General features: G+C 39.5%; 1 protein-coding gene across 1 annotated transcript in view; it reads right to left on the bottom strand.

The window, feature by feature from the left end:
- vps37a (VPS37A subunit of ESCRT-I) overlaps positions 1–4,101 on the bottom strand; it is a 9,808-nt gene extending 5,707 nt beyond the window's left edge. Inside the window, exons 1-4 of the mRNA XM_083655451.1 lie at positions 3,679–4,101; positions 1,914–1,988; positions 629–746; positions 1–38 (exon numbers count right to left, since the gene is read on the bottom strand). The exon at positions 1–38 is cut by the window's left edge and continues 66 nt beyond it. Coding sequence (XP_083511577.1) covers positions 1–38; positions 629–746; positions 1,914–1,988; positions 3,679–3,788 — 341 coding nt within the window. The 5' untranslated portion in view covers positions 3,789–4,101. The remainder of the gene's footprint in view (positions 39–628; positions 747–1,913; positions 1,989–3,678) is intronic.
- Between the last annotated feature and the right edge of the window lie 17,997 nt (positions 4,102–22,098).

A 22,098-nucleotide genomic window follows, 5' to 3' on the forward strand; every position in this document is an offset into this window, starting at 1 on the left:
CTCTGAATGACCTTACCCAGGTCTGAGTGCATCCCAAACTGCATGTACATAACAAGGCACATAGAAAAGAGGAGATGAGCAGAACTGACGTTCAAACCGCCTCATTTGAGCTTAGCTTTAGATGCTATCTGCCTTCCCTTTCTTTCTGCGTCCTTCCTGTCTGTTTCTTTCCATCCATACACTGAGGAAGGCCAGTGTTACAGACAACACAGCAGAGAGCCAGCAGTTCGTGTAGAGCTTACAGAGATCACAGTACAGTGAGGCAGTCAAAGCCTGGCAGATTCCTAAATGGGTGTGAGACTTGGCCACTTCACAAAAAGACCAAACGCTAACCACCCACCACCAGTGGTCGCGCTAACTGAATATTTTCCATCTTTCACAGATTTTTTTTTAACAATAAAAGAAAAAATCTGAAGGCTGTCTGTCATTTTAACACAAGGGAAGAATAGATTAAGACAGATTTTTTACAACCCTATAGATTAAGACAGAATTTTTACAACCCTATCAGTCAAAATCACAAACAGCGAGATGGTCTAACCACGCAACCTCTGACCACAACCACACCCAGATTCCCCCGGAGGCCAGTTTGGGAACCACTGGCCAAGCGAGCGACTGGACAACGACTTACATTAGTGATGAGGGAGCTAGTGACCATGGTGCCATTGTTGCTGTCCACTAGGTGGTGACCGACAGGAGGGTAGACACTGACTACCGGCTTCTCCTGGGGGAACTGAGGAGGCAGCAGACTAGAGAAGAGGAGGGAGGACAGAGGAGCGATAGACAGTGGAAAATGGAAGAGGGGGAGAGGAGAGAGAGAAGACAGGAAAGGAAGAAGAGAAAAGAGACAGCAGTACAAACAGATGTGTTTCAGCCTTCGCCTTTCCTCAGTGTTATTGTTGTTGTTTTTTTTACTTTATCTGTGAGTGCTGCCATTTCACCTGACTCTCCATGCTCTGTTGGCCCGGCACCCGATGTATTTTAAGGCTAACATTTCTATATTCTATATTATACAACAGGTAGTTCCGGCCGGGCAATTTGATTGGACAAGAGGGATCCTACCAGTGCCAATATTTCATGATAACGCACTGGCGCTTCACTGTGTGTAGATCACTCCGCTTCACAGCTGCCCTAATCAACAAAATCCTTCACAGCTGTAGAGTAGACAGTAGTAAAGTAGACAGCCTGCAGTTAATTAGGCTGATTAGGCTACATTTTCGGCAAAGCAGAAAGCTGAGGGAACTATTTTACTTTACTTTACTTTACTTTACTATTTTACTTTACGGATCGCTGTGCACTTTACTGATCGCTGTGCACTTTACCGATCGCTGTGCACTTTACGGATCGCTGTGCACTTTACGGATCGCTGTGCACTTTACGGATCGCTGTGCACTTACCGATCGCTGTGCACTTTATCGATCGCTGTGCACTTTACCGATTGCTGTGCACTTTAATGCTACCTTGCACATTATCGGTCATTGTGTGCCACAAACAAGGTCCTTGATGTTTATTTAGCCTTTTATTTATTTTTAACTATAGGCATGTAACATAACATGCTACTTGTGTTGTTTCTTGTCAATGTTCTTATTTGTATGTCTATATGCTGCAACTCAATTTGCCCTTTGGGACACTAATAAACTTGAACTTGAACTTGAACTTGAACTTGAACTTGAACTATTTTTGTTGGCGGAGGAATAAATAGAGAAATCATATCTTTTCTCAGCTTTTTGTCATTTTTTTAATCAGCTTTGTTTAATAGAACTGTTGTAAAAAAGCAATATCACACTCGAGGTCGTGCTGTTGTTGTCTAATATCGGCACTGCTGTGATTATCTTCGAATCACAGCAGTGACGATATTGGCCAACAACAGCACTCCCTCTCGTGTGATATTGCTTAATTGACTTGAGTGTACTCACATGTTAACACTAATGGTGGAGTTGTTGACTGTGAATGGTATCCTGTACTCCACATCCTTCTGGATCTCTGCGAGGCTGGAGACAAAGACAGACAGGTGTGCAAATATCATGATCTGTAACCTTTCTCGGATCAGCAGCACATTTGGATAAATTATTGTACACTTGGATCATCAATCATTATGGATTTTTTCTGAACTGATTTATGGGCTTTTCCAAATGTTTTGTAAATAAAGAAATGCATTCATTACCTTTTCAAATTCAGTGTTTTTCAGTATGTAGCCTATTTGATTTTGAAATTTGATTATCATACTAATTTTTATACAGATAATAATTGGCATCGGTAAATATCAGTTATCAGCCATAAAGCCATGTTAATATTGGTTATCGTATCGGCCAACATTTTTATATCGGTGCATCCTAATCACAATCTATGAGGCAATGTCACTATTAAGACAAGACAAAAAAATATATGGTAATGGTAAATAACAACAACACTCTGGACTTACAAGAACCCTTTAAATATGTGAAATGTGATGTCCAGTTTCAGTTCCAATGATCTAATGTTTAAGGTGGTGTTTAGAGCTGGATGTTACATTGACACAAGAGGCCACACTCAGACTTTGCCCAAGCCAGAAAAACAGTAACTGTTACTGTGGCCTTAAGTTCGTTGCACTTCACCTACTGTATCCAGTCTTTCACATGCTAAAATCACCTACTGTATCCAGTCTTTCACATGCTAAAATCACCTACTGTATCCAGTCTTTCACATGCTCAAATGTCTTTCACATGCTCAAATCAAGTCACAGGAGCACGACAAATCATAAGTTTAACACATGACCCTTAACTTCTTTTCATTTTCAATAAGCAGCAAGACTCAGTCTGGCCTTCATCTAGCCTCTTATGTATCTTATTTGTGTTTCTTACTGTTCGATCGATGTACTTGTTTTAACTGTATTTGATCATGTGACGCACTTTGTGACTCCGCTCTGTGAAAGGTGCTAATGTAAATAAACGTTACTTACGTTCTTCTGCAATAACTGCACTAATAACACTGCGCACATTCCACGGCAGTGTTATTAGTGCAGTGGAGTCTCATCTCTCAGGACACTTTACAACAAGAATACTGATTGCATGTGGGTGGCAACGTCAGAGCTGAGAACAAGCTAGCTGCCAGTAGCTGAATAAAAATGGGTCACGACTCGTCAGTCATTTGACTTGACAGGGCTCTTCCAGTAAACAATGCCTAATACTTTAATCTGCACAGCTAACTGAACGCTAGCTCCTCGTCAAGCCGCATGCCTTGGCGTGGCACAGAGACACTGGGCTGGTCAGCCACCTATACACCTTGTGTCGTCAGCCCTAAAAATACATAGTTGACTTGATTAGCCAGCTAACGTGGCTCCAAATCACGTCTAGCTAACTTAGTTGCTCAACAGCCAAGTTAGTGAGCGCGTTGACGTTAGCTGACGTCGGGTTCGTGTTTCAACGAACTTACATGATGTAGTCATAACATAACTGTTTATTTATGTTGGCTATAGCCAGCTAGCCCCATGCGACGTAAACATCAGCTGTGTAGCAACTTGGTTGAGGTAGACATGTGCTAGCAATTAGCGTTAGCAAGCTAATCGTTAGCCAACCAGACTGACAGTGACAGCAGGCCGGGTGACGTGTAGGAGGGACGCTGTCTGTGCGATATTGGCTGGCTTTACAGAAAACAACGCTAATACACCAGACCAAGTGCAGTGTGATTTTGACGTGAAGCTACCTGGAGTGAGCCGCTTTCAGTGACTCGATCTGCCGCTGTCTTTGTTGCTGGAGGCTGTTGAGAGGGGGGAGAGGTCCGGAGCCTTTGGACTGGGGGAAAAGCCAGTTCATCCTCTCCTGGCAAAACCACGAGCTGAACTTTAGTGACAGGATACAAGGCTAAATACCAACGAAGACGAAATGGAAGAGATCATGAAAATGTAGAACACACACACACACACCGTTGAGATCTGCGGTGCTACACACTGCTAGCTAGCTAGCTAGCTGGCTAACTACTCTGTTTGTTTTCTTGCTATAAACGCGTTACTACGTTACTTCTAAGTTCTAACGTTACGTTACAAAGTCAGAGGGCATATCGTTGATTGTCGGATATAATGCCGATATAGTTTTATCGCCACGTGCACTGATGTAATGTTAGCGCTATCATTGGTGTCACCAAAACAAGAGAAAAGCATAAAGGAAGACAAACACCTCAGCAGCGTGATTCACTTTACGTCCTACGTCACCTCAGGAGCGTGATTCACTTTACGTCCTACGTCACGACGCACGCAGGAAACCAAATCAACGTCCAGCGTCAGTTTTGATCGAAATTCCCAATGCGAAATGCAGGCAACCTCATGAGAACACAAACGTGGATAATATGGAAATTATTAGAAAATTAAATTATGCCATGTCGACGCGAAAGGGCATGTTTGGACGACGTTGTGCTTCAAGTTCAAGTTCAAGTAGTTTATTGTCATATGTATAATACAATGTATAATACAATGAAATTCTTTATGCTTTGAGCACCCTCAGCCTTACATACACAAGGACATGGTCACAAAGACCGACAGAAAAAGGGTGTAGACCTACATAACTATGTAGGCTACACGTGATACAGACATGTCTGTACACAGTACGTGTAGACATAACACAAACCACAATACAGTACAGTACAGTAATGGTGCACAACAAAGTGACAGTGCGTTGCAGTGTGTGTGAGTCAACTGTTCAGCAGCCTGACTGCCTGAGGGAAAAAGCTGTTACTGAGACGGGTGGTGTGTGATTTGATGCTCCGGTAGCGTTTTTTGGAAGGGAGGAGTGAGAACAGGGTATGAGCGGGGTGGCTGGTGTCTTTGATAATGTTTTTGGCTTTCATTTTACAGCGAGTGGTGAAGATGTTATGGAGGTTTGGTAGTTCTGTGCCAATGATTTTTTGACAACTCAGGAACGGTATGTAGGCCTTAACTGTGACCGAGTGTTTTAGGTTCTTTATATTATTTATGGATGAAAGAACTCTGAGACCGCTTCTTGTTGGGACCTGATGCCATCCATTTACTTGGTCATATGGTAGAGTGACAAGATGTCCCACTTTGTGTGGGACTGCACAGCATTTTCAGGCCTTTTCCCATATCCCACATATTGAGATGATGTCCCACATTTTGATTGGCTCTTGGTTTCAAGAGAGAGAGAGAGAGAGAGAGAGAGAGAGAGAGAGAGAGAGAGAGAGAGAGAGAGAGAGAGAGAGAGAGAGAGAGAGAGAGAGAGAATGATAGGAGAGATAGGAAAGGATAAGAGGTCAGTGAGCATCTCTATTCTCTGTCTGATCTTAAAGTCGAGCTGAACCCAAAAATGACTTTTCTTTTCTTTTAGTTCAAATACCTGGGTATTCAGTGCACCTATTTAATAATGTATGCAAAACAAATCACAACAATCTAATTTCTTTAGTTTTTGAGATGATGTCCCACATTTTGATTGGCTCTAGTTTTCAAAAGAGAGAGAGAGAGAGAGAGAGAGAGAGGAGAGAGAGTAATTAAAACAATGTTTTGTTTTCTCTTGTTTTGGCTTTCTGATGTCTTTAGTCTTCTATGACAGACTATCTTTGGCTGGCATTCTTTTTATTTATTTTTATTTTTTACAGTCGAATACATAAATAAACATTAATTTAATATATGAATCAATATAGTGCACATGAGAAGAAAATAAACAACTCTGTATATGCTCATCAACCAATCTGAAAATTGCATTATTCAATAAACAGAAAAAAGGTCAAAATAAATAAATAAAATGTTCAGAGAAACTAAATATTTTCTCATATACCCATTTATTTTGGAGTTTATAACTTTTTTGCTTATTTCCAATTCAGTCCACTGTTAATTAAGCACTTCAAACTTTAAGTATGAATCTAAATGCTTTCTTGAAACAATGTTTAGTTTATGATTTACTACTGACTGGCCCCGCCCCCGGGCCCGTGATTTATTTGTTTATTTGTTTATTTGTTTATTATGGATCCCCATTAGTCTGACTACTCAGACTATTCTTCCTGGGGTCCCTGCAACATACAGAAAATACAAAACAATTACACTGCACATAACAAAACGGTGAACAATGTTCACATTAAAACCACAAGATTGTGTTCAAATAAAGTAAAAATAAAATTAGATAAACTAAATAAAATTAGATAAACTAAATAATAAACATCAACAGTGTCATACAAGGGCATACTGCCCTAATAATGCACACATTTTCACACATTTTCATGGAGAATGCACACATTTTCCATGAACATGAATATTCAATCGAGCAAGAGACTTGGAAAAGAATAGCAAAACAAAAACACTGCACTCAGACAAAATGGTCATGGCCCCGAGGAGGAGTCCCTTATTTTTCTCCATGAAAGGTGGCAACCCTTGCAAGGACATCTCCAGACTGCAGTGCATCATCTGCCATGCTGAAAAGGTGGTCGGGTGCAGCCTGCCATCCCTTCAGGACCTACACGCTACCAGGATGCTGAATCGGTCTTGAAAAACCATGGCCTACCCCACCCACTCAGGACGTAAACCCTTCAGGGCCCTCCCCCATGGCAGAAGACTGATATCTGGCAGTACCAGAACCTCTCAACAGGGACACCTTCCCAATTGCCATCCGTCTCTTCAGTGAGACCTGAAAGCCCCCACAAATCAAGGTGTCTGTCTCTTGTAGTAGTAGTAGTAGTAGTTTATTCAAGAACATATTGCATCGAGTTCACACTAGATGAATTTCATGTCCTTTACATTATAAATGGTAAACCACACAAACACAAAACATCATTAAAAAAAGGGGTTAGAATATAAAATTGTTACTTTTCATTTATAAGTCTGCTCAGGTAAGGGATGGTGGAGTTCCTATAGTGCTCAGTTCTTGTTCGCATAGATTGGAGCTTACTGGCCTGTCTTGTGCTGCGGCCAGAGACAGAGCCATTGGAGGGGGGGAGGAGTTCTCTCAGGTGGGAGTTTTGGACATGGTGAGCGTAACTCCGACACAGGTCTTCTCTTCTCTCTGAGAATCGGCAGATGCCGAGGATACTGAGGGAGGGCTGGTAGTGTTCGTACTCCCGGCCCAGAATAATGCGACAGGCTCTTTTTTGGATTTTTTTTGTGTGTGTGTGTGTGTGATGTCACAATGCCTCTGACATCACTGATGATGTCACAATTTATGACATCACCGATGATGTCAAATGCAAACTGAAAGATGTTCTACATTTCAGCAATTCAGACTCACTCCTTGTCGTTCACTTGCACCTTGATGACGGATCTGTAAGCATCTGACATTGTGGCCCTGATGGTCACACCGTGGCTTTTATAAGTGAGACTGCAGGCAGATTGTGGGTCGCCTCTGACAAACCCATTCACTGTTTTCTTATGCATGTCATGATAAAGATCATAATCACATGTTCTGCTCACGTCAAAGATTCCCACTGCATAACAGTTTGAGTCAAGGATAAAGTCAAAGGGCACATTGAACATGACAGCCATTTTCTCAGTGGCCTGCTTGGTACGATTATTGCAGAGATCGTAAGTGAAGACGCCAACAGATCCCCTTGCTGTGCCGGGAGTCTTGGTGAACAGCGCACTCTTAGATGTGGAAGGCTCAACAGCTGGTGACAGTGGAATTGAGCAGCACCCTCTGTTAAGGAACAACCTGGTCATAGAAACAGTAGGACATTTAAGGAATCTTAAAGGAATAATTCACCCACATTTTAAATTCAGTCATTACAATGTCATACAACAGTGCCCACTGATCTACTGGGAGTGCTGGAGCATCTATTCAGTTTTTGGATATCTACTTGCCCCAGGCGGCACCCTCCAACTTTAAACGTTTGTGTGAGTTGAGCATGCTAGCTCCAGTTTATATGTGTATGTATATGTAGAGAGAAAATGCTTGGGAACAAATATATGGGTATCTCTACCTGGGGTCACAAAGAGTGTAGTGAGAACAGCCATTCTCAATCTCAATGCTGCACTGCCGATTGGTTTGAATTGGTCCAACTGCTGCTACTGCAAAGTCATCTACAAACGCTGTGAGGAAAGCCATGATGACTGACTGCAACGTGCCCACCTGTTCAGAGAATAAAGCTCCTTGATATGTCCGCATACAAATTTCACTTTTTGATTTATCAAGACAATTCATAGATGTCTGCATGCATTTGGGAACTTTAAAGCTATACTAGGCAAGATTGTTACGTAAGAATGCTCAGCTTTTATCAGTTATGCTAAAAGAGAATACAATTCACAACTGTTCTCCGACAACCCACTAAAGGTGCTTTAAGTGGTACTAAAATAAAATAAAAAATAAATTAATAGCTCTACTTTCTAACAGCCATCACTGATATACTGTAGACTAGAGAGTGATGTGCTGCACTCTCTACAGTATATAGAAAATACATTTTCTGGGATCCCATTCCACTTTTATCCAATCAGGAGTGAGGATCCCATCGCATTTTTATCCAATCAGGAGAGAGGATTCCATGAATTTATTTTCTCTTTACTGCAGAGCAGAGGGACTAGGAGCCACATCACTGACCAAACACTCATATATCAGTGATAGCTGTCGGAATGTAGAGCTATGTAACACTTATTTAAAAAAACAATATCACTTACAGCACCTTTAATATGATTTAATTTGTTCATGCATAGAAATCATAAAACACAAATATGGATTTCATTGCAACAATTATTATCTAACACAATTGACATCATCTCAGAGACTTTGGAGTGAGCCAGAGGTGCGGCTACACCAGTTTAGTAATTTACATGTTCAACTTGAAAGAAACGGCAAAATGAAGCTAATCCAAAAATCATTTGCAAATAGTTGCAAATATGACAGTGAGAATGCCAAAGCTTGTTCCTGAGAAATATGTGCTGCAAAGAATCCATCTCCTCAGTATTTGAACTTTCCTATCTTACCTGAAATGAACACTTGTGGAGGACTGGAGGACGGCTGCAAGCTCCAACTGCCAGAAAGAAAACCAAACTCTTTATATAGTTGATGCAGGACAAAGAGCAGCTGGAGGCAGAATATGTTCTTATCAGGGCCATCCCACAGTTGTAACGTAATCAGATGCTGGTACAGCTTACAATCTAAACTCACTCTCACACTTTACCTGCTATTCCTTTCTCTAGATCTACATACCAACACCCATTTCTTGATTGGATGTTGATTAGGTCAACATTGTTAGATTAGATCATCATTGAGTCTTGTTTGTTAATGTCGATCAGGCTGGTTGCTTGATCAAACCCCAAGGCACTACTAGCGGAAATGCAGAATTTGAGGCCAAAACACATTTATGAATTTGACCTACCTTTAACAGTGATATTTTAGGTTTTTGGGTTTTTAGCCATTGTGACATCATCAGTATCCCTTCCCTGCTTCCCATTGATGATGATGTCATTAGAGAAAGTGATAGACATTTTTGGTGACATTTTATAGACCAAACGACTAATGGATTAGTTGAGGAAAATAATCAACAGATTAATCGATAATAAAAAATACTGGTTAGTTGCAGCCCTAGTGGCTTGTGATGTGTGGTGTTTAACAGGAGAGAGAAACCCTGAGTGAAAAGGACTTTACCATGAATGCCGTCCGGCTTTCGCCCGTTGTGAAGTTAAGACTATACTTTCAGGGATCATTTCTATAGTTTCTAACTTGAGAAATGTGTTTCTAAAGTGTTCAGTCTCGCTAACCACGATGATGAGTCATGATATTCTCTTCTGAGCGTGAAGCGGACAGTGAATAATGATTCAGTTCATACGTTCACTGTCATTGATGACCGTTCTTTGCTTCCTCGTGGAGCATTGATGAAGAGGATATGGTCAGAGTGGTTAACTAATGATGTCACAATAAAATTAATATAGATTACTATGTTCTCCTGTGCCTGACTCAATTAGCGTCAATGTTCATTCATACAGCGTTCATGTATGTTACAGCATGTAGTGTATGTGGCTGTGTTGTAGTTTAATATGGGGGCGTGTCCCTGCTACTTTTCTAATGACCCAAATTTCATCCAACTCACTCCACAAAGCTCAAGCCTGTTCCAACCAATAAATAAATAAATAAAATCCAAGTTGCCCAGGGACAAAAACACATTTCTATTGGACAATGGCCAGTTTGCTCCCGCCTCCATTTCATACGCTTAGTTGATTGACAGAAAATGAATCGCCAACTCTTTATTTTAAATAATCGATAAATTATTTATACAATTTTTTAAGGAAAGGAACATAGAAAATGTATCTTGTTCCAGCTTCTTAAATGTGAATATTTTCTGTTTTTTTAGTCTTCTACGACATTAAACTGATTATCTTTGGTAAGACTGTTGGTCAGGACAAAAGAACACATTTGAGGATGTCATCTTGTGCTTTATGGAGAAAGTGATCGAAAATCTTCACCATTTGGTGACATTTTATAGACCAAACGACTAATCGATTAATCAAGAAAATAATTGACTGATCGATAATCGGAAATAATGGGTTAGTAGCAGCCCTAGTGTCTTGTGATGTGTGGTGTTTAACAGTAGAGAGAGTCCCCGAGTGAAAAGGACTTTGCCATGAATGGTGTCCGGCTTTCGCCCGTTGTGAAGTTAAGACTATACTTTCAGGGATCATTTCTATAGTTTCTAACTTGAGAAATGTGTTTCTAAAGTGTTCAGTCTCGCTAACCACGATGATGAGTCATGATATTCTCTTCTGAGCGTGAAGCGGACAGTGAATAATGATTCAGTTCATACGTTCACTGTCATTGATGACCGTTCTTTGCTTCCTCGTGGAGCATTGATGAAGAGGATATGGTCAGAGTGGTTAACTAATCTTGTCACAATAAAAGAGATTTAAGGTAAAACTGTCTTCTGGGCTTTATTCATTGAGCATCAAGGCTAATGTGAGTCACACACTGGATGTAGTTTATGTGGTGGTGTTGCAAAGTTGTCCCAATTTCCACTCACTCCCCACAGAGTTAACTCAAACACGTTCCAACCATAGAGTGGGGAAAAAGGAAGAAAGAGAGCTACTTCCCAGAAGCAAAAATACATTTCTATTGGTCATTGACCACTTTGCTCCCGCCTCCCTTTCATACGCTTATGTGATTGGCTGAGTGGCTTGTAAAGCTGCATTAGTCGATCCAGAACATGAATGCCAATTTTTTTATTATTATAATCGATCAAACGTTTAGACTAATTAAAGAAAAAAACAGATCTCGTTCCAGCTTCTTAAATGTGAATATTTTCTGGTTTCTTTAGTCTTCTATGACAGTAAACTGATTATGTTGGGGTTGTGGACTGTTGGTTATTTTCTTAATTAGTCAAGAAAACAATCAACAGATTGATTGATTGATTGATTGATTGTTAGATAATGAAAATACTGGTTAGTAGCAGCCCTAGTGGCTTGTGATGTGTGGTGTTTATAACAGGAGAGAGAAACCCCGAATGAAAAGGACTTTGCCATGAATGTCGTCCGTCTTTCGCCCGTTGTGAAGTTAAGACTATACTTTCAGGGATCATTTCTATAGTTTCTAACTTGAGAAATGTGTTTCTAAAGTGTTCAGTCTCGCTAACCACGATGATGAGTCATGATATTCTCTTCTGAGCGTGAAGCGGACAGTGAATAATGATTCAGTTCATATGTTCACTGTCATTGATGACCGTTCTTTGCTTCCTCGTGGAGCATTGATGAAGAGAATATGGTCAGAGTGGTTAACTAATGATGTCATAATAAAATGGAGACAGGTTAATATGTTGTGCTGTGCTTGACTCAGTAAGCATCAACATTCATATATGTTTCTGCATGTAGTGGTTGTGTTGTAGTTTAATATGGGGGCGTGTCTCTGCTACTTTTCTAATGACCCAAGTTTGTCCCAATTTCCATTCGCTCCACAAAGAGTGAACTCAAACATGTTCCAACCATAGAGTGTAAAAAAGAAAGCAGATTCCAACTTTCCCAGGAACAAAAATACATTCATATTGGTCATTGACCACTTTTGTCCCACCTCCCTTTCATACACGTATGTGATTGGCTGAGTGGGTTGTTGCGCTCCAATGATTAGTCGTTTAATCAATTACTTAGTTGATTGACAGAAAATTAATCGCCAATAATTTTTTTAATCGATCAATAGTTTATACCAATTCCTACACACAAAAAAAAACAGTTCCAGCTTCTGAAATGTGAATATTTTCTGCCTTTTTAGTCTTCTACGACAGTAAACTGATTATCTTTGGTTTGTGGACTGTTGGTCAGGACAAAAAAAGACATTTGATTATGTCATCTGGTGCTTTATGGAGAAAGTGATCGACATTTTTCACCATTTGGTGACATTTTATAGACCAGACGACTAATCGATTAGTCAAATTAGTCAAGAAAATAATTGACTGATCGATAATCGAAAATAATGGGTTAGTAGCAACCCTAGTGTCTTGTGATGTGTGGTGTTTAACGGGAGAGAGAAACCCTGAGTGAATGGCTGTCAGTGCCATTTTGGCTAGTTCCAGACCGGGATATTGAATTTAGTTTTTTGATGGAGAAAGACAAGGGCGAGATTGTGGGAAAAATAGAGAAATTCATTTTAGCCTCAGGGTCTCTGGAGGTTTATACTGATGGCTCTGTGGATCTAGAGAGTGGGAAGGCAGGATTTGGGTGGTGTGTGCCTCAGTTAGGGATAGGTAAGGGACAGAGGATCTCTGACGGCAGCTCTGTATTTGTAACAGAATTACATTCTCTGGGCATTGTGGTGGGTGGAGGAAGTGGGACCAAGCCAGGTGATTATATGTTCTGACTCGGCTGCTGCACTGATGGCTGTGAGTGCAGGTAGGTCTAAAGCTCGGCCTGATCTCATTCATGAAATAGTATTAGTTTTATATAGGATTGAGAAGGCAGGCTGTGCAGTGGAGTTTTGCTGGGTTCCAGGGCATGCTGGGATTGAGGGAAATGAGACAGCTGATTCCCTTGCAAAGGAGAGCCTGAAAAAGGAAGAAGTTATAAGTATTTCAATGGGAAGAGTTGAGCTCAGAGAGAAGATCAAGAAAGGAGTTGAAGCTGAGTGGCAGGCTGAGTGGGAAAAGGGGACCAAGGGGAGGCATTATTTCTCTCTGCAGCCTCAGGTCAAAATCAACTTGGCTGGCTATGGGTCTAGGAGCGATAGGGTCAAGATATGTAGACTGAGGCTTGGTCATTGTGGATTGAATAGTACCTTGTTCATTGTGGGAAAACATCCAGATGGGCGGTGTGAGTGTGGAGAGCCTGAAACTGTCAAGCATGTTTTTCTAGAATGTAAAAGGTATAGGAAAGAAAGGGAAATCTTTTATAAGAGGTTAACAGTATTAGGAGTTTTTTCTTTCTCTCTAAAATCTTTCTTTGGCCTGAAGAATAAGAACCACCAGCTGATCACAGAGGCAGTGCTGCAATTTCTGCATGAATCAGAGTTGTATCAGAGGATATAGTGTTTATTTTTATTTTTATGCGTATTTAAGTTTTTCTCAATTATGGGAGTAGTTGAAGTATAGAACTGAGGAGGGCAGTAATACGCCATGTTGCGTTTACACTGCCGGAAAAAGAAAGAAGAAGAAGAAGAAGAACCCTGAGTGAAAAGGACTTTACCATGAATGGCGTCCGGCTTTCGCCCGTTGTGAAGTTAAGACTATACTTTCAGGGATCATTTCTATAGTTTCTAACTTGAGAAATGTGTTTCTAAAGTGTTCAGTCTCGCTAACTACGATGATGAGTCATGATATTCTCTTCTGAGCGTGAAGCGGACAGTATGATTCAGTTCATACGTTCACTGTCATTGATGACCGTTCTTTGCTTCCTAGTGGAGCATTGATGAAGAGAATATGGTCAGAGTGGTTAACTAATGATGTCATAATAAAATTAATATAGATTACGGTACTATGTTCTGCTGTGCCTGACTCAATTAGCGTCAATGTTCATACAGCGTTCATGTATGTTACAGCATGTAGTGTATGTGGCTGTGTTGTAGTTTAATATGGGGGCGTGTCCCTGCTACTTTTCTAATGACCCAAATTTCATCCAACTCACTCCACAAAGCTCAAGCCTGCTCCAACCAATAAATAAATAAATAAAATCCAAGTTGCCCAGGGACAAAAACACATTTCTATTGGACAATGGCCAGTTTGCTCCCGCCTCCATTTCATACGCTTAGTTGATTGACAGAAAATTAATCGCCAACTCTTTATTTTAAATAATCGATAAATTATTTATACAAATTTTTAAGGAAAGGAACATAGAAAATGTATCTTGTTCCAGCTTCTTAAATGTGAATATTTTCTGTTTTATTTAGTTTTCTACGACAGTAAACTGATTGTCTTTGGTAAGACTGTTGGTCAGCACAAAAGAAGACATTTGAGGATGTCATCTTGTGCTTTATGGAGAAAGTGATCGACATTTTTCACCATTTGGTGACATTTTATAGACCAAACGACTAATCGATTAGTCAAGAAAATAATTGACGGATTGATCAATAATCAAAAATACTGGTTAGTAGCAGCCCTAGTGTCTTGTGATGTGTGGTGTTTATAACAGCAGAGAGAAACCCTGAGTGAAAAGCACGTCGCCATGAATGGCGTCCGGCTTTCGCCCGTTGTGAAGTTAAGACTATACTTTCAGGGATCATTTCTATAGTTTCTAACTTGAGAAATGTGTTTCTAAAGTGTTCAGTCTCGCTAACCACGATGATGAGTCATGATATTCTCTTCTGAGCGTGAAGCGGACAGTGAATAATGATTCAGTTCATACGTTCACTGTCATTGATGACCGTTCTTTGCTTCCTTGTGGAGCATTGATGAAGAGGATATGGTCAGAGTGGTTAACTAATCTTGTCACAATAAAAGAGATTTAAGGTAAAACTGTCTTCTGGGCTTTATTCATTGAGCATCAAGGCTAATGTGAGTCACACACTGATGTAGTTTATGTGCTGGTGTTGCAAAGTTGTCCCAATTTCCACTCACTCCCCACAGAGTTAACTCAAACACGTTCCAACCATAGAGTGGGGAAAAAGGAAGAAAGAGAGCTACTTCCCAGAAGCAAAAATAAATTTCTATTGGTCATTGACCACTTTGCTCCCGCCTCCCTTTCATATGCTTATGTGATTGGCTGAGTGGCTTGTAAAGCTGCATTAGTCGATCCAGAACATGACTGCTTTTTTTTTTTTATAATCGATCAAACGTTTAGACTAATTAAAGAAAAAAAGAGATCTCATTCCAGCTTCTTAAATGTGAATATTTTCTGGTTTCTTTAGTCTTCTATGACAGTAAACTGATTATGTTGGGGTTGTGGACTGTTGGTTATTTTCTTAATTAGTCAAGAAAATAATCAACAGATTAATTGATTGATTGATTGATTGATTGTTAGATAATGAAAATACTGGTTAGTTGCAGCCCTAGTGTCTTGTGATGTGTGGTGTTTAACAGCAGAGAGAAACCCTGAGTGAAAAGGACTTTGCCATGAATGGCGTCCGGCTTTCGCCCGTTGTGAAGTTAAGACTATACTTTCAGGGATCATTTCTATAGTTTCTAACTTGAGAAATGTGTTTCTAAAGTGTTCAGTCTCGCTAACCACGATGATGAGTCATGATATTCTCTTCTGAGCGTGAAGCGGACAGTGAATAATGATTCAGTTCATACGTTCACTGTCATTGATGACCGTTCTTTGCTTCCTCGTGGAGCATTGATGAAGAGGATATGGTCAGAGTGGTTAACTAATGATGTCACAATAAAATTAATATAGATTACTATGTTCTCCTGTGCCTGACTCAATTAGCGTCAATGTTCATTCATACAGCGTTCATGTATGTTACAGCATGTAGTGTATGTGGCTGTGTTGTAGTTTAATATGGGGGCGTGTCCCTGCTACTTTTCTAATGACCCAAATTTCATCCAACTCACTCCACAAAGCTCAAGCCTGTTCCAACCAATAAATAAATAAATAAAATCCAAGTTGCCCATGCAGGGACAAAAACACATTTCTATTGGACAATGGCCAGTTTGCTCCCGCCTCCATTTCATACGCTTAGTTGATTGACAGAAAATGAATCGCCAACTCTTTATTTTAAATAATCGATAAATTATTTATACAAATTTTTAAGGAAAGGAACATAGAAAATGTATCTTGTTCCAGCTTCTTAAATGTGAATATTTTCTGTTTTATTTAGTCTTCTATGAAAGGAAGCTGATTATCTTTAGTAAGACTGTTGGTCAGGACAAAAGAAGACATTTGAGGATGTCATCTTGTGCTTTTTGGAGAAAGTGATCGAAATTTTTCACCATTTGGTGACATTTTATAGACCAAACGACTAATCGATTAGTCAAATTAGTCAAGAAAATAATTGACTGATCGATAATCGAAAATAATGGGTTAGTAGCAGCCCTAGTGGCTTGTGATGTGTGGTGTTTAACAGGCGAGAGAAACCCCGAGTGAAAAGGACGTCGCCATGAATGGCGTCCGGCTTTCACCCATCAAGAAGTTAAGACTATACTTTCAGGGATCATTTCTATAGTTTCTAACTTGAGAAATGTGTTTCTAAAGTGTTTGGTCTCGCTAACCACGATGATGAGTCATGATATTCTCTTTTGAGCGTGAAGCGGACAGTGAATAATGATTCAGTTCATACGTTCACTGTCATTGATGACCGTTCTTTGCTTCCTCGTGGAGCATTGATGAAGAGAATATGGTCAGAGTGGTTAACTAATGATGTCATAATAAAATGAAGACAGGTTAATATTGTCTACTGTGCTTGACTCAATAAGCGTCAACCTTCATGTATGTGGCGGTGTTGTAGTATAATGTGGGGGTGTTTCTGCTACTTTTCTAATTACCCAAATTTCATCCAATTTTCACTCCACAAAGAGTGAACTCAAAACATGTTCCAATAAATAAATAAATACATAAATAAAATCCAAGTTGCCCAGGGACAAAAATACATTTCTATTGGTCATTGGCCAGTTTGCTCCCGCCTCCATTTCATACGCTTAGTTGATTGACAGAAAAGGAATCCCCAACTCTTTATTTTAAATAATCAATCAATTATTTATTCTCATTTTTAAGAAAAGGAACATACATTTAGCTCGTTCCAGCTTCTTAAATGTGAATATTTTCTGTTTTATTTAGTCTTCTACGACAGTAAACTGATTATCTTTGGTAAGACTGTTGGTCAGGACAAAAGAAGACATTTGAGGATGTCATCTTGTGCTTTATGGAGAAAGTGATCGACATTTTTAGACCAAACGACTAATCAATTAGTTGAGGAAAATAATCAACAGATTAATTGATAATGAAAATACTGGTTAGTAGCAACCCTAGTGGCTTGTGATGTGTGGTGTTTAACAGCAGAGAGAAACCCTGAGTGAAAAGGACTTTGCCATGAATGGCGTCCGGCTTTCGCCCGTTGTGAAGTTAAGACTATACTTTCAGGGATCATTTCTATAGTTTCTAACTTGAGAAATGTGTTTCTAAAGTGTTCAGTCTCGCTAACCACGATGATGAGTCATGATATTCTCTTTTGAGCGTGAAGCGGACAGTGAATAATGATTCAGTTCATACGTTCACTGTCATTGATGACCGTTCTTTGCTTCCTCGTGGAGCATTGATGAAGAGGATATGGTCAGAGTGGTTAACTAATGATGTCACAATAAAATTAATATAGATTACTATGTTCTCCTGTGCCTGACTCAATTAGCGTCAATGTTCATTCATACAGCGTTCATGTATGTTACAGCATGTAGTGTATGTGGCTGTGTTGTAGTTTAATATGGGGGCGTGTCCCTGCTACTTTTCTAATGACCCAAATTTCATCCAACTCACTCCACAAAGCTCAAGCCTGTTCCAACCAATAAATAAATAAATAAAATCCAAGTTGCCCAGGGACAAAAACACATTTCTATTGGACAATGGCCAGTTTGCTCCCGCCTCCATTTCATACGCTTAGTTGATTGACAGAAAATGAATCGCCAACTCTTTATTTTAAATAATCGATAAATTATTTATACAATTTTTTAAGGAAAGGAACATAGAAAATGTATCTTGTTCCAGCTTCTTAAATGTGAATATTTTCTGTTTTTTTAGTCTTCTACGACATTAAACTGATTATCTTTGGTAAGACTGTTGGTCAGGACAAAAGAACACATTTGAGGATGTCATCTTGTGCTTTATGGAGAAAGTGATCGAAAATCTTCACCATTTGGTGACATTTTATAGACCAAACGACTAATCGATTAATCAAGAAAATAATTGACTGATCGATAATCGGAAATAATGGGTTAGTAGCAGCCCTAGTGTCTTGTGATGTGTGGTGTTTAACAGTAGAGAGAGTCCCCGAGTGAAAAGGACTTTGCCATGAATGGTGTCCGGCTTTCGCCCGTTGTGAAGTTAAGACTATACTTTCAGGGATCATTTCTATAGTTTCTAACTTGAGAAATGTGTTTCTAAAGTGTTCAGTCTCGCTAACCACGATGATGAGTCATGATATTCTCTTCTGAGCGTGAAGCGGACAGTGAATAATGATTCAGTTCATACGTTCACTGTCATTGATGACCGTTCTTTGCTTCCTCGTGGAGCATTGATGAAGAGGATATGGTCAGAGTGGTTAACTAATCTTGTCACAATAAAAGCGATTTAAGATAAAACGGTCTGCTGGGCTTTATTCATTGAGCATCAAGGCTAATGTGAGTCACTCACTGGATGTAGTTTATGTGGTGGTGTTGCAAATTTGTCCCAATTTCCACTCACTCCCCACAGAGTTAACTCAAACATGTTCCAACCAGAGTGGGAAAAAAGGAAGAAAGAGAGCTACTTCCCAGAAGCAAAAATAAATTTCTATTGGTCATTGACCACTTTGCTCCCGCCTCCCTTTCATATGCTTATGTGATTGGCTGAGTGGCTTGTAAAGCTGCATTAGTCGATCCAGAACATGAATGCCCTTTTTTTTTTTTTTTTCATCGATCAAACATTTAGACTAATTAAAGAAAAAAAGAGATCTCATTCCAACTTCTTAAATGTGAATATTTTCTGGTTTCTTTAGTCTTCTATGACAGTAAACTGATTATGTTGGGGTTGTGGACTGTTGGTTATTTTCTTAATTAGTCAAGAAAATAATCAACAGATTGATTGATTGATTGATTGATTGATTGATTGATTGATTGATTGTTAGATAACGAAAATACTGGTTAGTAGCAGCCCTAGTGGCTTGTGATGTGTGGTGTTTATAACAGGAGAGAAAAACCCCGAATGAAAAGGACTTTGTCATGAATGGCCTCCGGCTTTCGCCGGTTGTGAAGTTACGACTATACTTTCAGGGATCATTTCTATAGTTTCTGACTTGAGAAATGTGTTTCTAAAGTGTTCAGTCTCGCTAACCACGATGATGAGTCATGATATTCTCTTCTGAGCGTGAAGCGGACAGTGAATAATGATTCAGTTCATACGTTCACTGTCATTGATGACCGTTCTTTGCTTCCTCGTGGAGCATTGATGAAGAGGATATGGTCAGAGTGGTTAACTAATCATGTCACAATAAAATGAAGACAGGTTAATATGTTCTGCTGTGCTTGACTCAATAAGCATCAACATTCATATATGTTACTGCATGTAATGTATGTGGTTGTGTTGTAGTTTAATATGGGGGCGTTGTGAGGGTAAAATAATTGATTGACTGCTTATTGTTAGATTGTTGAATAATGTAGACTCTGTTTAGTTATGAGCTAATTAACATGCATGGATAAATTTAAGCTATTTTATTTTATGGGCTGGGAAGCAGTTTGTTTTGTTTAGGAGGGGAACCCAGCTGGAGAACAGTGGATAACGTGTTATTTTGTCTTCCTGGTGTAGAGAGGATTTTCTGTTTCAGTTTGTTGTAAGAACCAGGCTTTTATTTTGTCTTCATGGAAAATATCCCGTGGGATTGAACCGGCCACCTCATCTGTGCCAGGGGGGTGGCTGGATATAACTGAGATGTCATGTTTATGTTCGGGGCACAACACTTGGAGGTTGTGACACTCTGCAGAGTTTTTGAGAATTGGAATAAACAAATCTTATTCATTACAAACGAGCAACTCATTGATTGGTGCATCAACAAGGCATTTCATCTGAATTTTCCCTAACAGCGTGTCTCTGCTACTTTTCTAATGACCCAAGTGTGTCCCAATTTCCATTCACTCCACAAAGAGTGAACTCAAACATGTTCCAACCACAGAGTGTCAAAAAAGAAAGCAGATTCCAACTTTCCCAGGAACAAAAATGCATTCATATTGGTCATTGACCACTTTTGTCCCACCTCCCTTTCATACACGTATGTGATTGGCTGAGTGGCTTGTTACGCTCCAATGATTAGTCCATTAATCAATTACTTAGTTGATTGACAGAAAATTAATCGGCAACTATTTTTTAAATCGATCAATAGTTTATACCAATTTCTAGACACAAAAAAACAAGTTCCAGCTTCTGAAATGTAAATATTTTCTGCCTTTTTAGTCTTCTACGACAGTAAACTGATTATCTTTGGTTTGTGGACTGTTGGTCAGGACAAAAAAAGACATTTGATTATGTCATCTTGTGCTTTATGGAGAAAGTGATTGACATTTTTCACCATTTGGTGACATTTTATAGACCAAACGACTAATCGATTAGTCAAATTAGTCAAGAAAATAATTGACTGATCGATAATCAAAAATAATGGGTTAGTAGCAGCCCTAGTGGCTTGTGATGTGTGGTGTTTAACAGGAGAGAGAAACCCTGAGTGAAAAGGACTTTGCCATGAATGGCGTCCATCTTTCGCCCGTTGTGAAGTTAAGACTATACTTTCAGGGATCATTTCTATAGTTTCTAACTTGAGAAATGTGTTTCTAAAGTGTTCAGTCTCGCTAACCACGATGACGAGTCATGATATTCTCTTCTGAGCGTGAAGCGGACAGTGAATAATGATTCAGTTCATACGTTCACTGTCATTGATGACCGTTCTTTGCTTCCTCGTGGAGCATTGATGAAGAGGATATGGTCAGAGTGGTTATCTAATCATGTCACAATAAAATGAAGACAGGTTAATATTGTCTACTGTGCTTGACTCAATAAGCGTCAACCTTCATGTATCTGGCGGTGTTGTAGTTTAATGTGGGGGTGTTTCTGCTACTTTTCTAATTACCCAAATTTCATCCAATTTTCACTCCACAAAGAGTGAACTCAAAACATGTTCCAATAAATAAATAAATACATAAATAAAATCCAAGTTGCCCAGGGACAAAAATACATTTCTATTGGTCAATGGCCAGTTTGGTCCCGCCTCCATTTCATAACGCTTAGTTGATTGACAGAAAATGAATCGCCAACTCTTTATTTTAAATAATCGATAAATTATTTATACAAATTTTTAAGGAAAGGAACATAGAAAATGTATCTTGTTCCAGCTTCTTAAATGTGAATATTTTCTGTTTTATTTAGTCTTCTATGAAAGGAAGCTGATTATCTTTGGTAAGACTGTTGGTCAGGACAAAAGAAGACATTTGAGGATGTCATCTTGTGCTTTATGGAGAAAGTGATCGACATTTTTCACCATTTGGTGACATTTTATAGACCAAACGACTAATCGATTAGTCAAGAAAATAATTGACGGATTGATCGATAATCGAAAATACTGGTTAGTAGCAGCCCTAGTGGCTTGTGATGTGTGGTGTTTAACAGGAGAGAGAAACCCTGAGTAAAAAGGACGTCGCCATGAATGGCGTCCGTCTTTCGCCCCTTGTGAAGTTAAGACTATACTTTCAGGGATCATTTCTATAGTTTCTAACTTGAGAAATATGTTTCTAAAGTGTTCAGTCTCGCTAACCACGATGATGAGTCATGATATTCTCTTCTGAGCGTGAAGCGGACAGTGAATAATGATTCAGTTCATACGTTCACTGTCATTGATGACCGTTCTTTGCTTCCTCGTGGAGCATTGATGAAGAGAATATGGTCAGAGTGGTTAACTAATCATGTCACAATAAAAGAGGTTTAAGGTAAAACTGTCTGCTGGGCTTTATTCATTGAGCATCAAGGCTAATGTGAGTCACTCACTGGATGTAGTTTATGTGGTGGTGTTGCAAATTTGTCCCAATTTCCACTCACTCCCCACAGAGTTAACTCAAACACGTTCCAAC

The sequence above is a fragment of the Poromitra crassiceps genome (assembly GCF_964638095.1).
Source record: "Poromitra crassiceps genome assembly, chromosome: 19".
NCBI classification, from domain to species: domain Eukaryota; kingdom Metazoa; phylum Chordata; class Actinopteri; order Beryciformes; family Melamphaidae; genus Poromitra; species Poromitra crassiceps.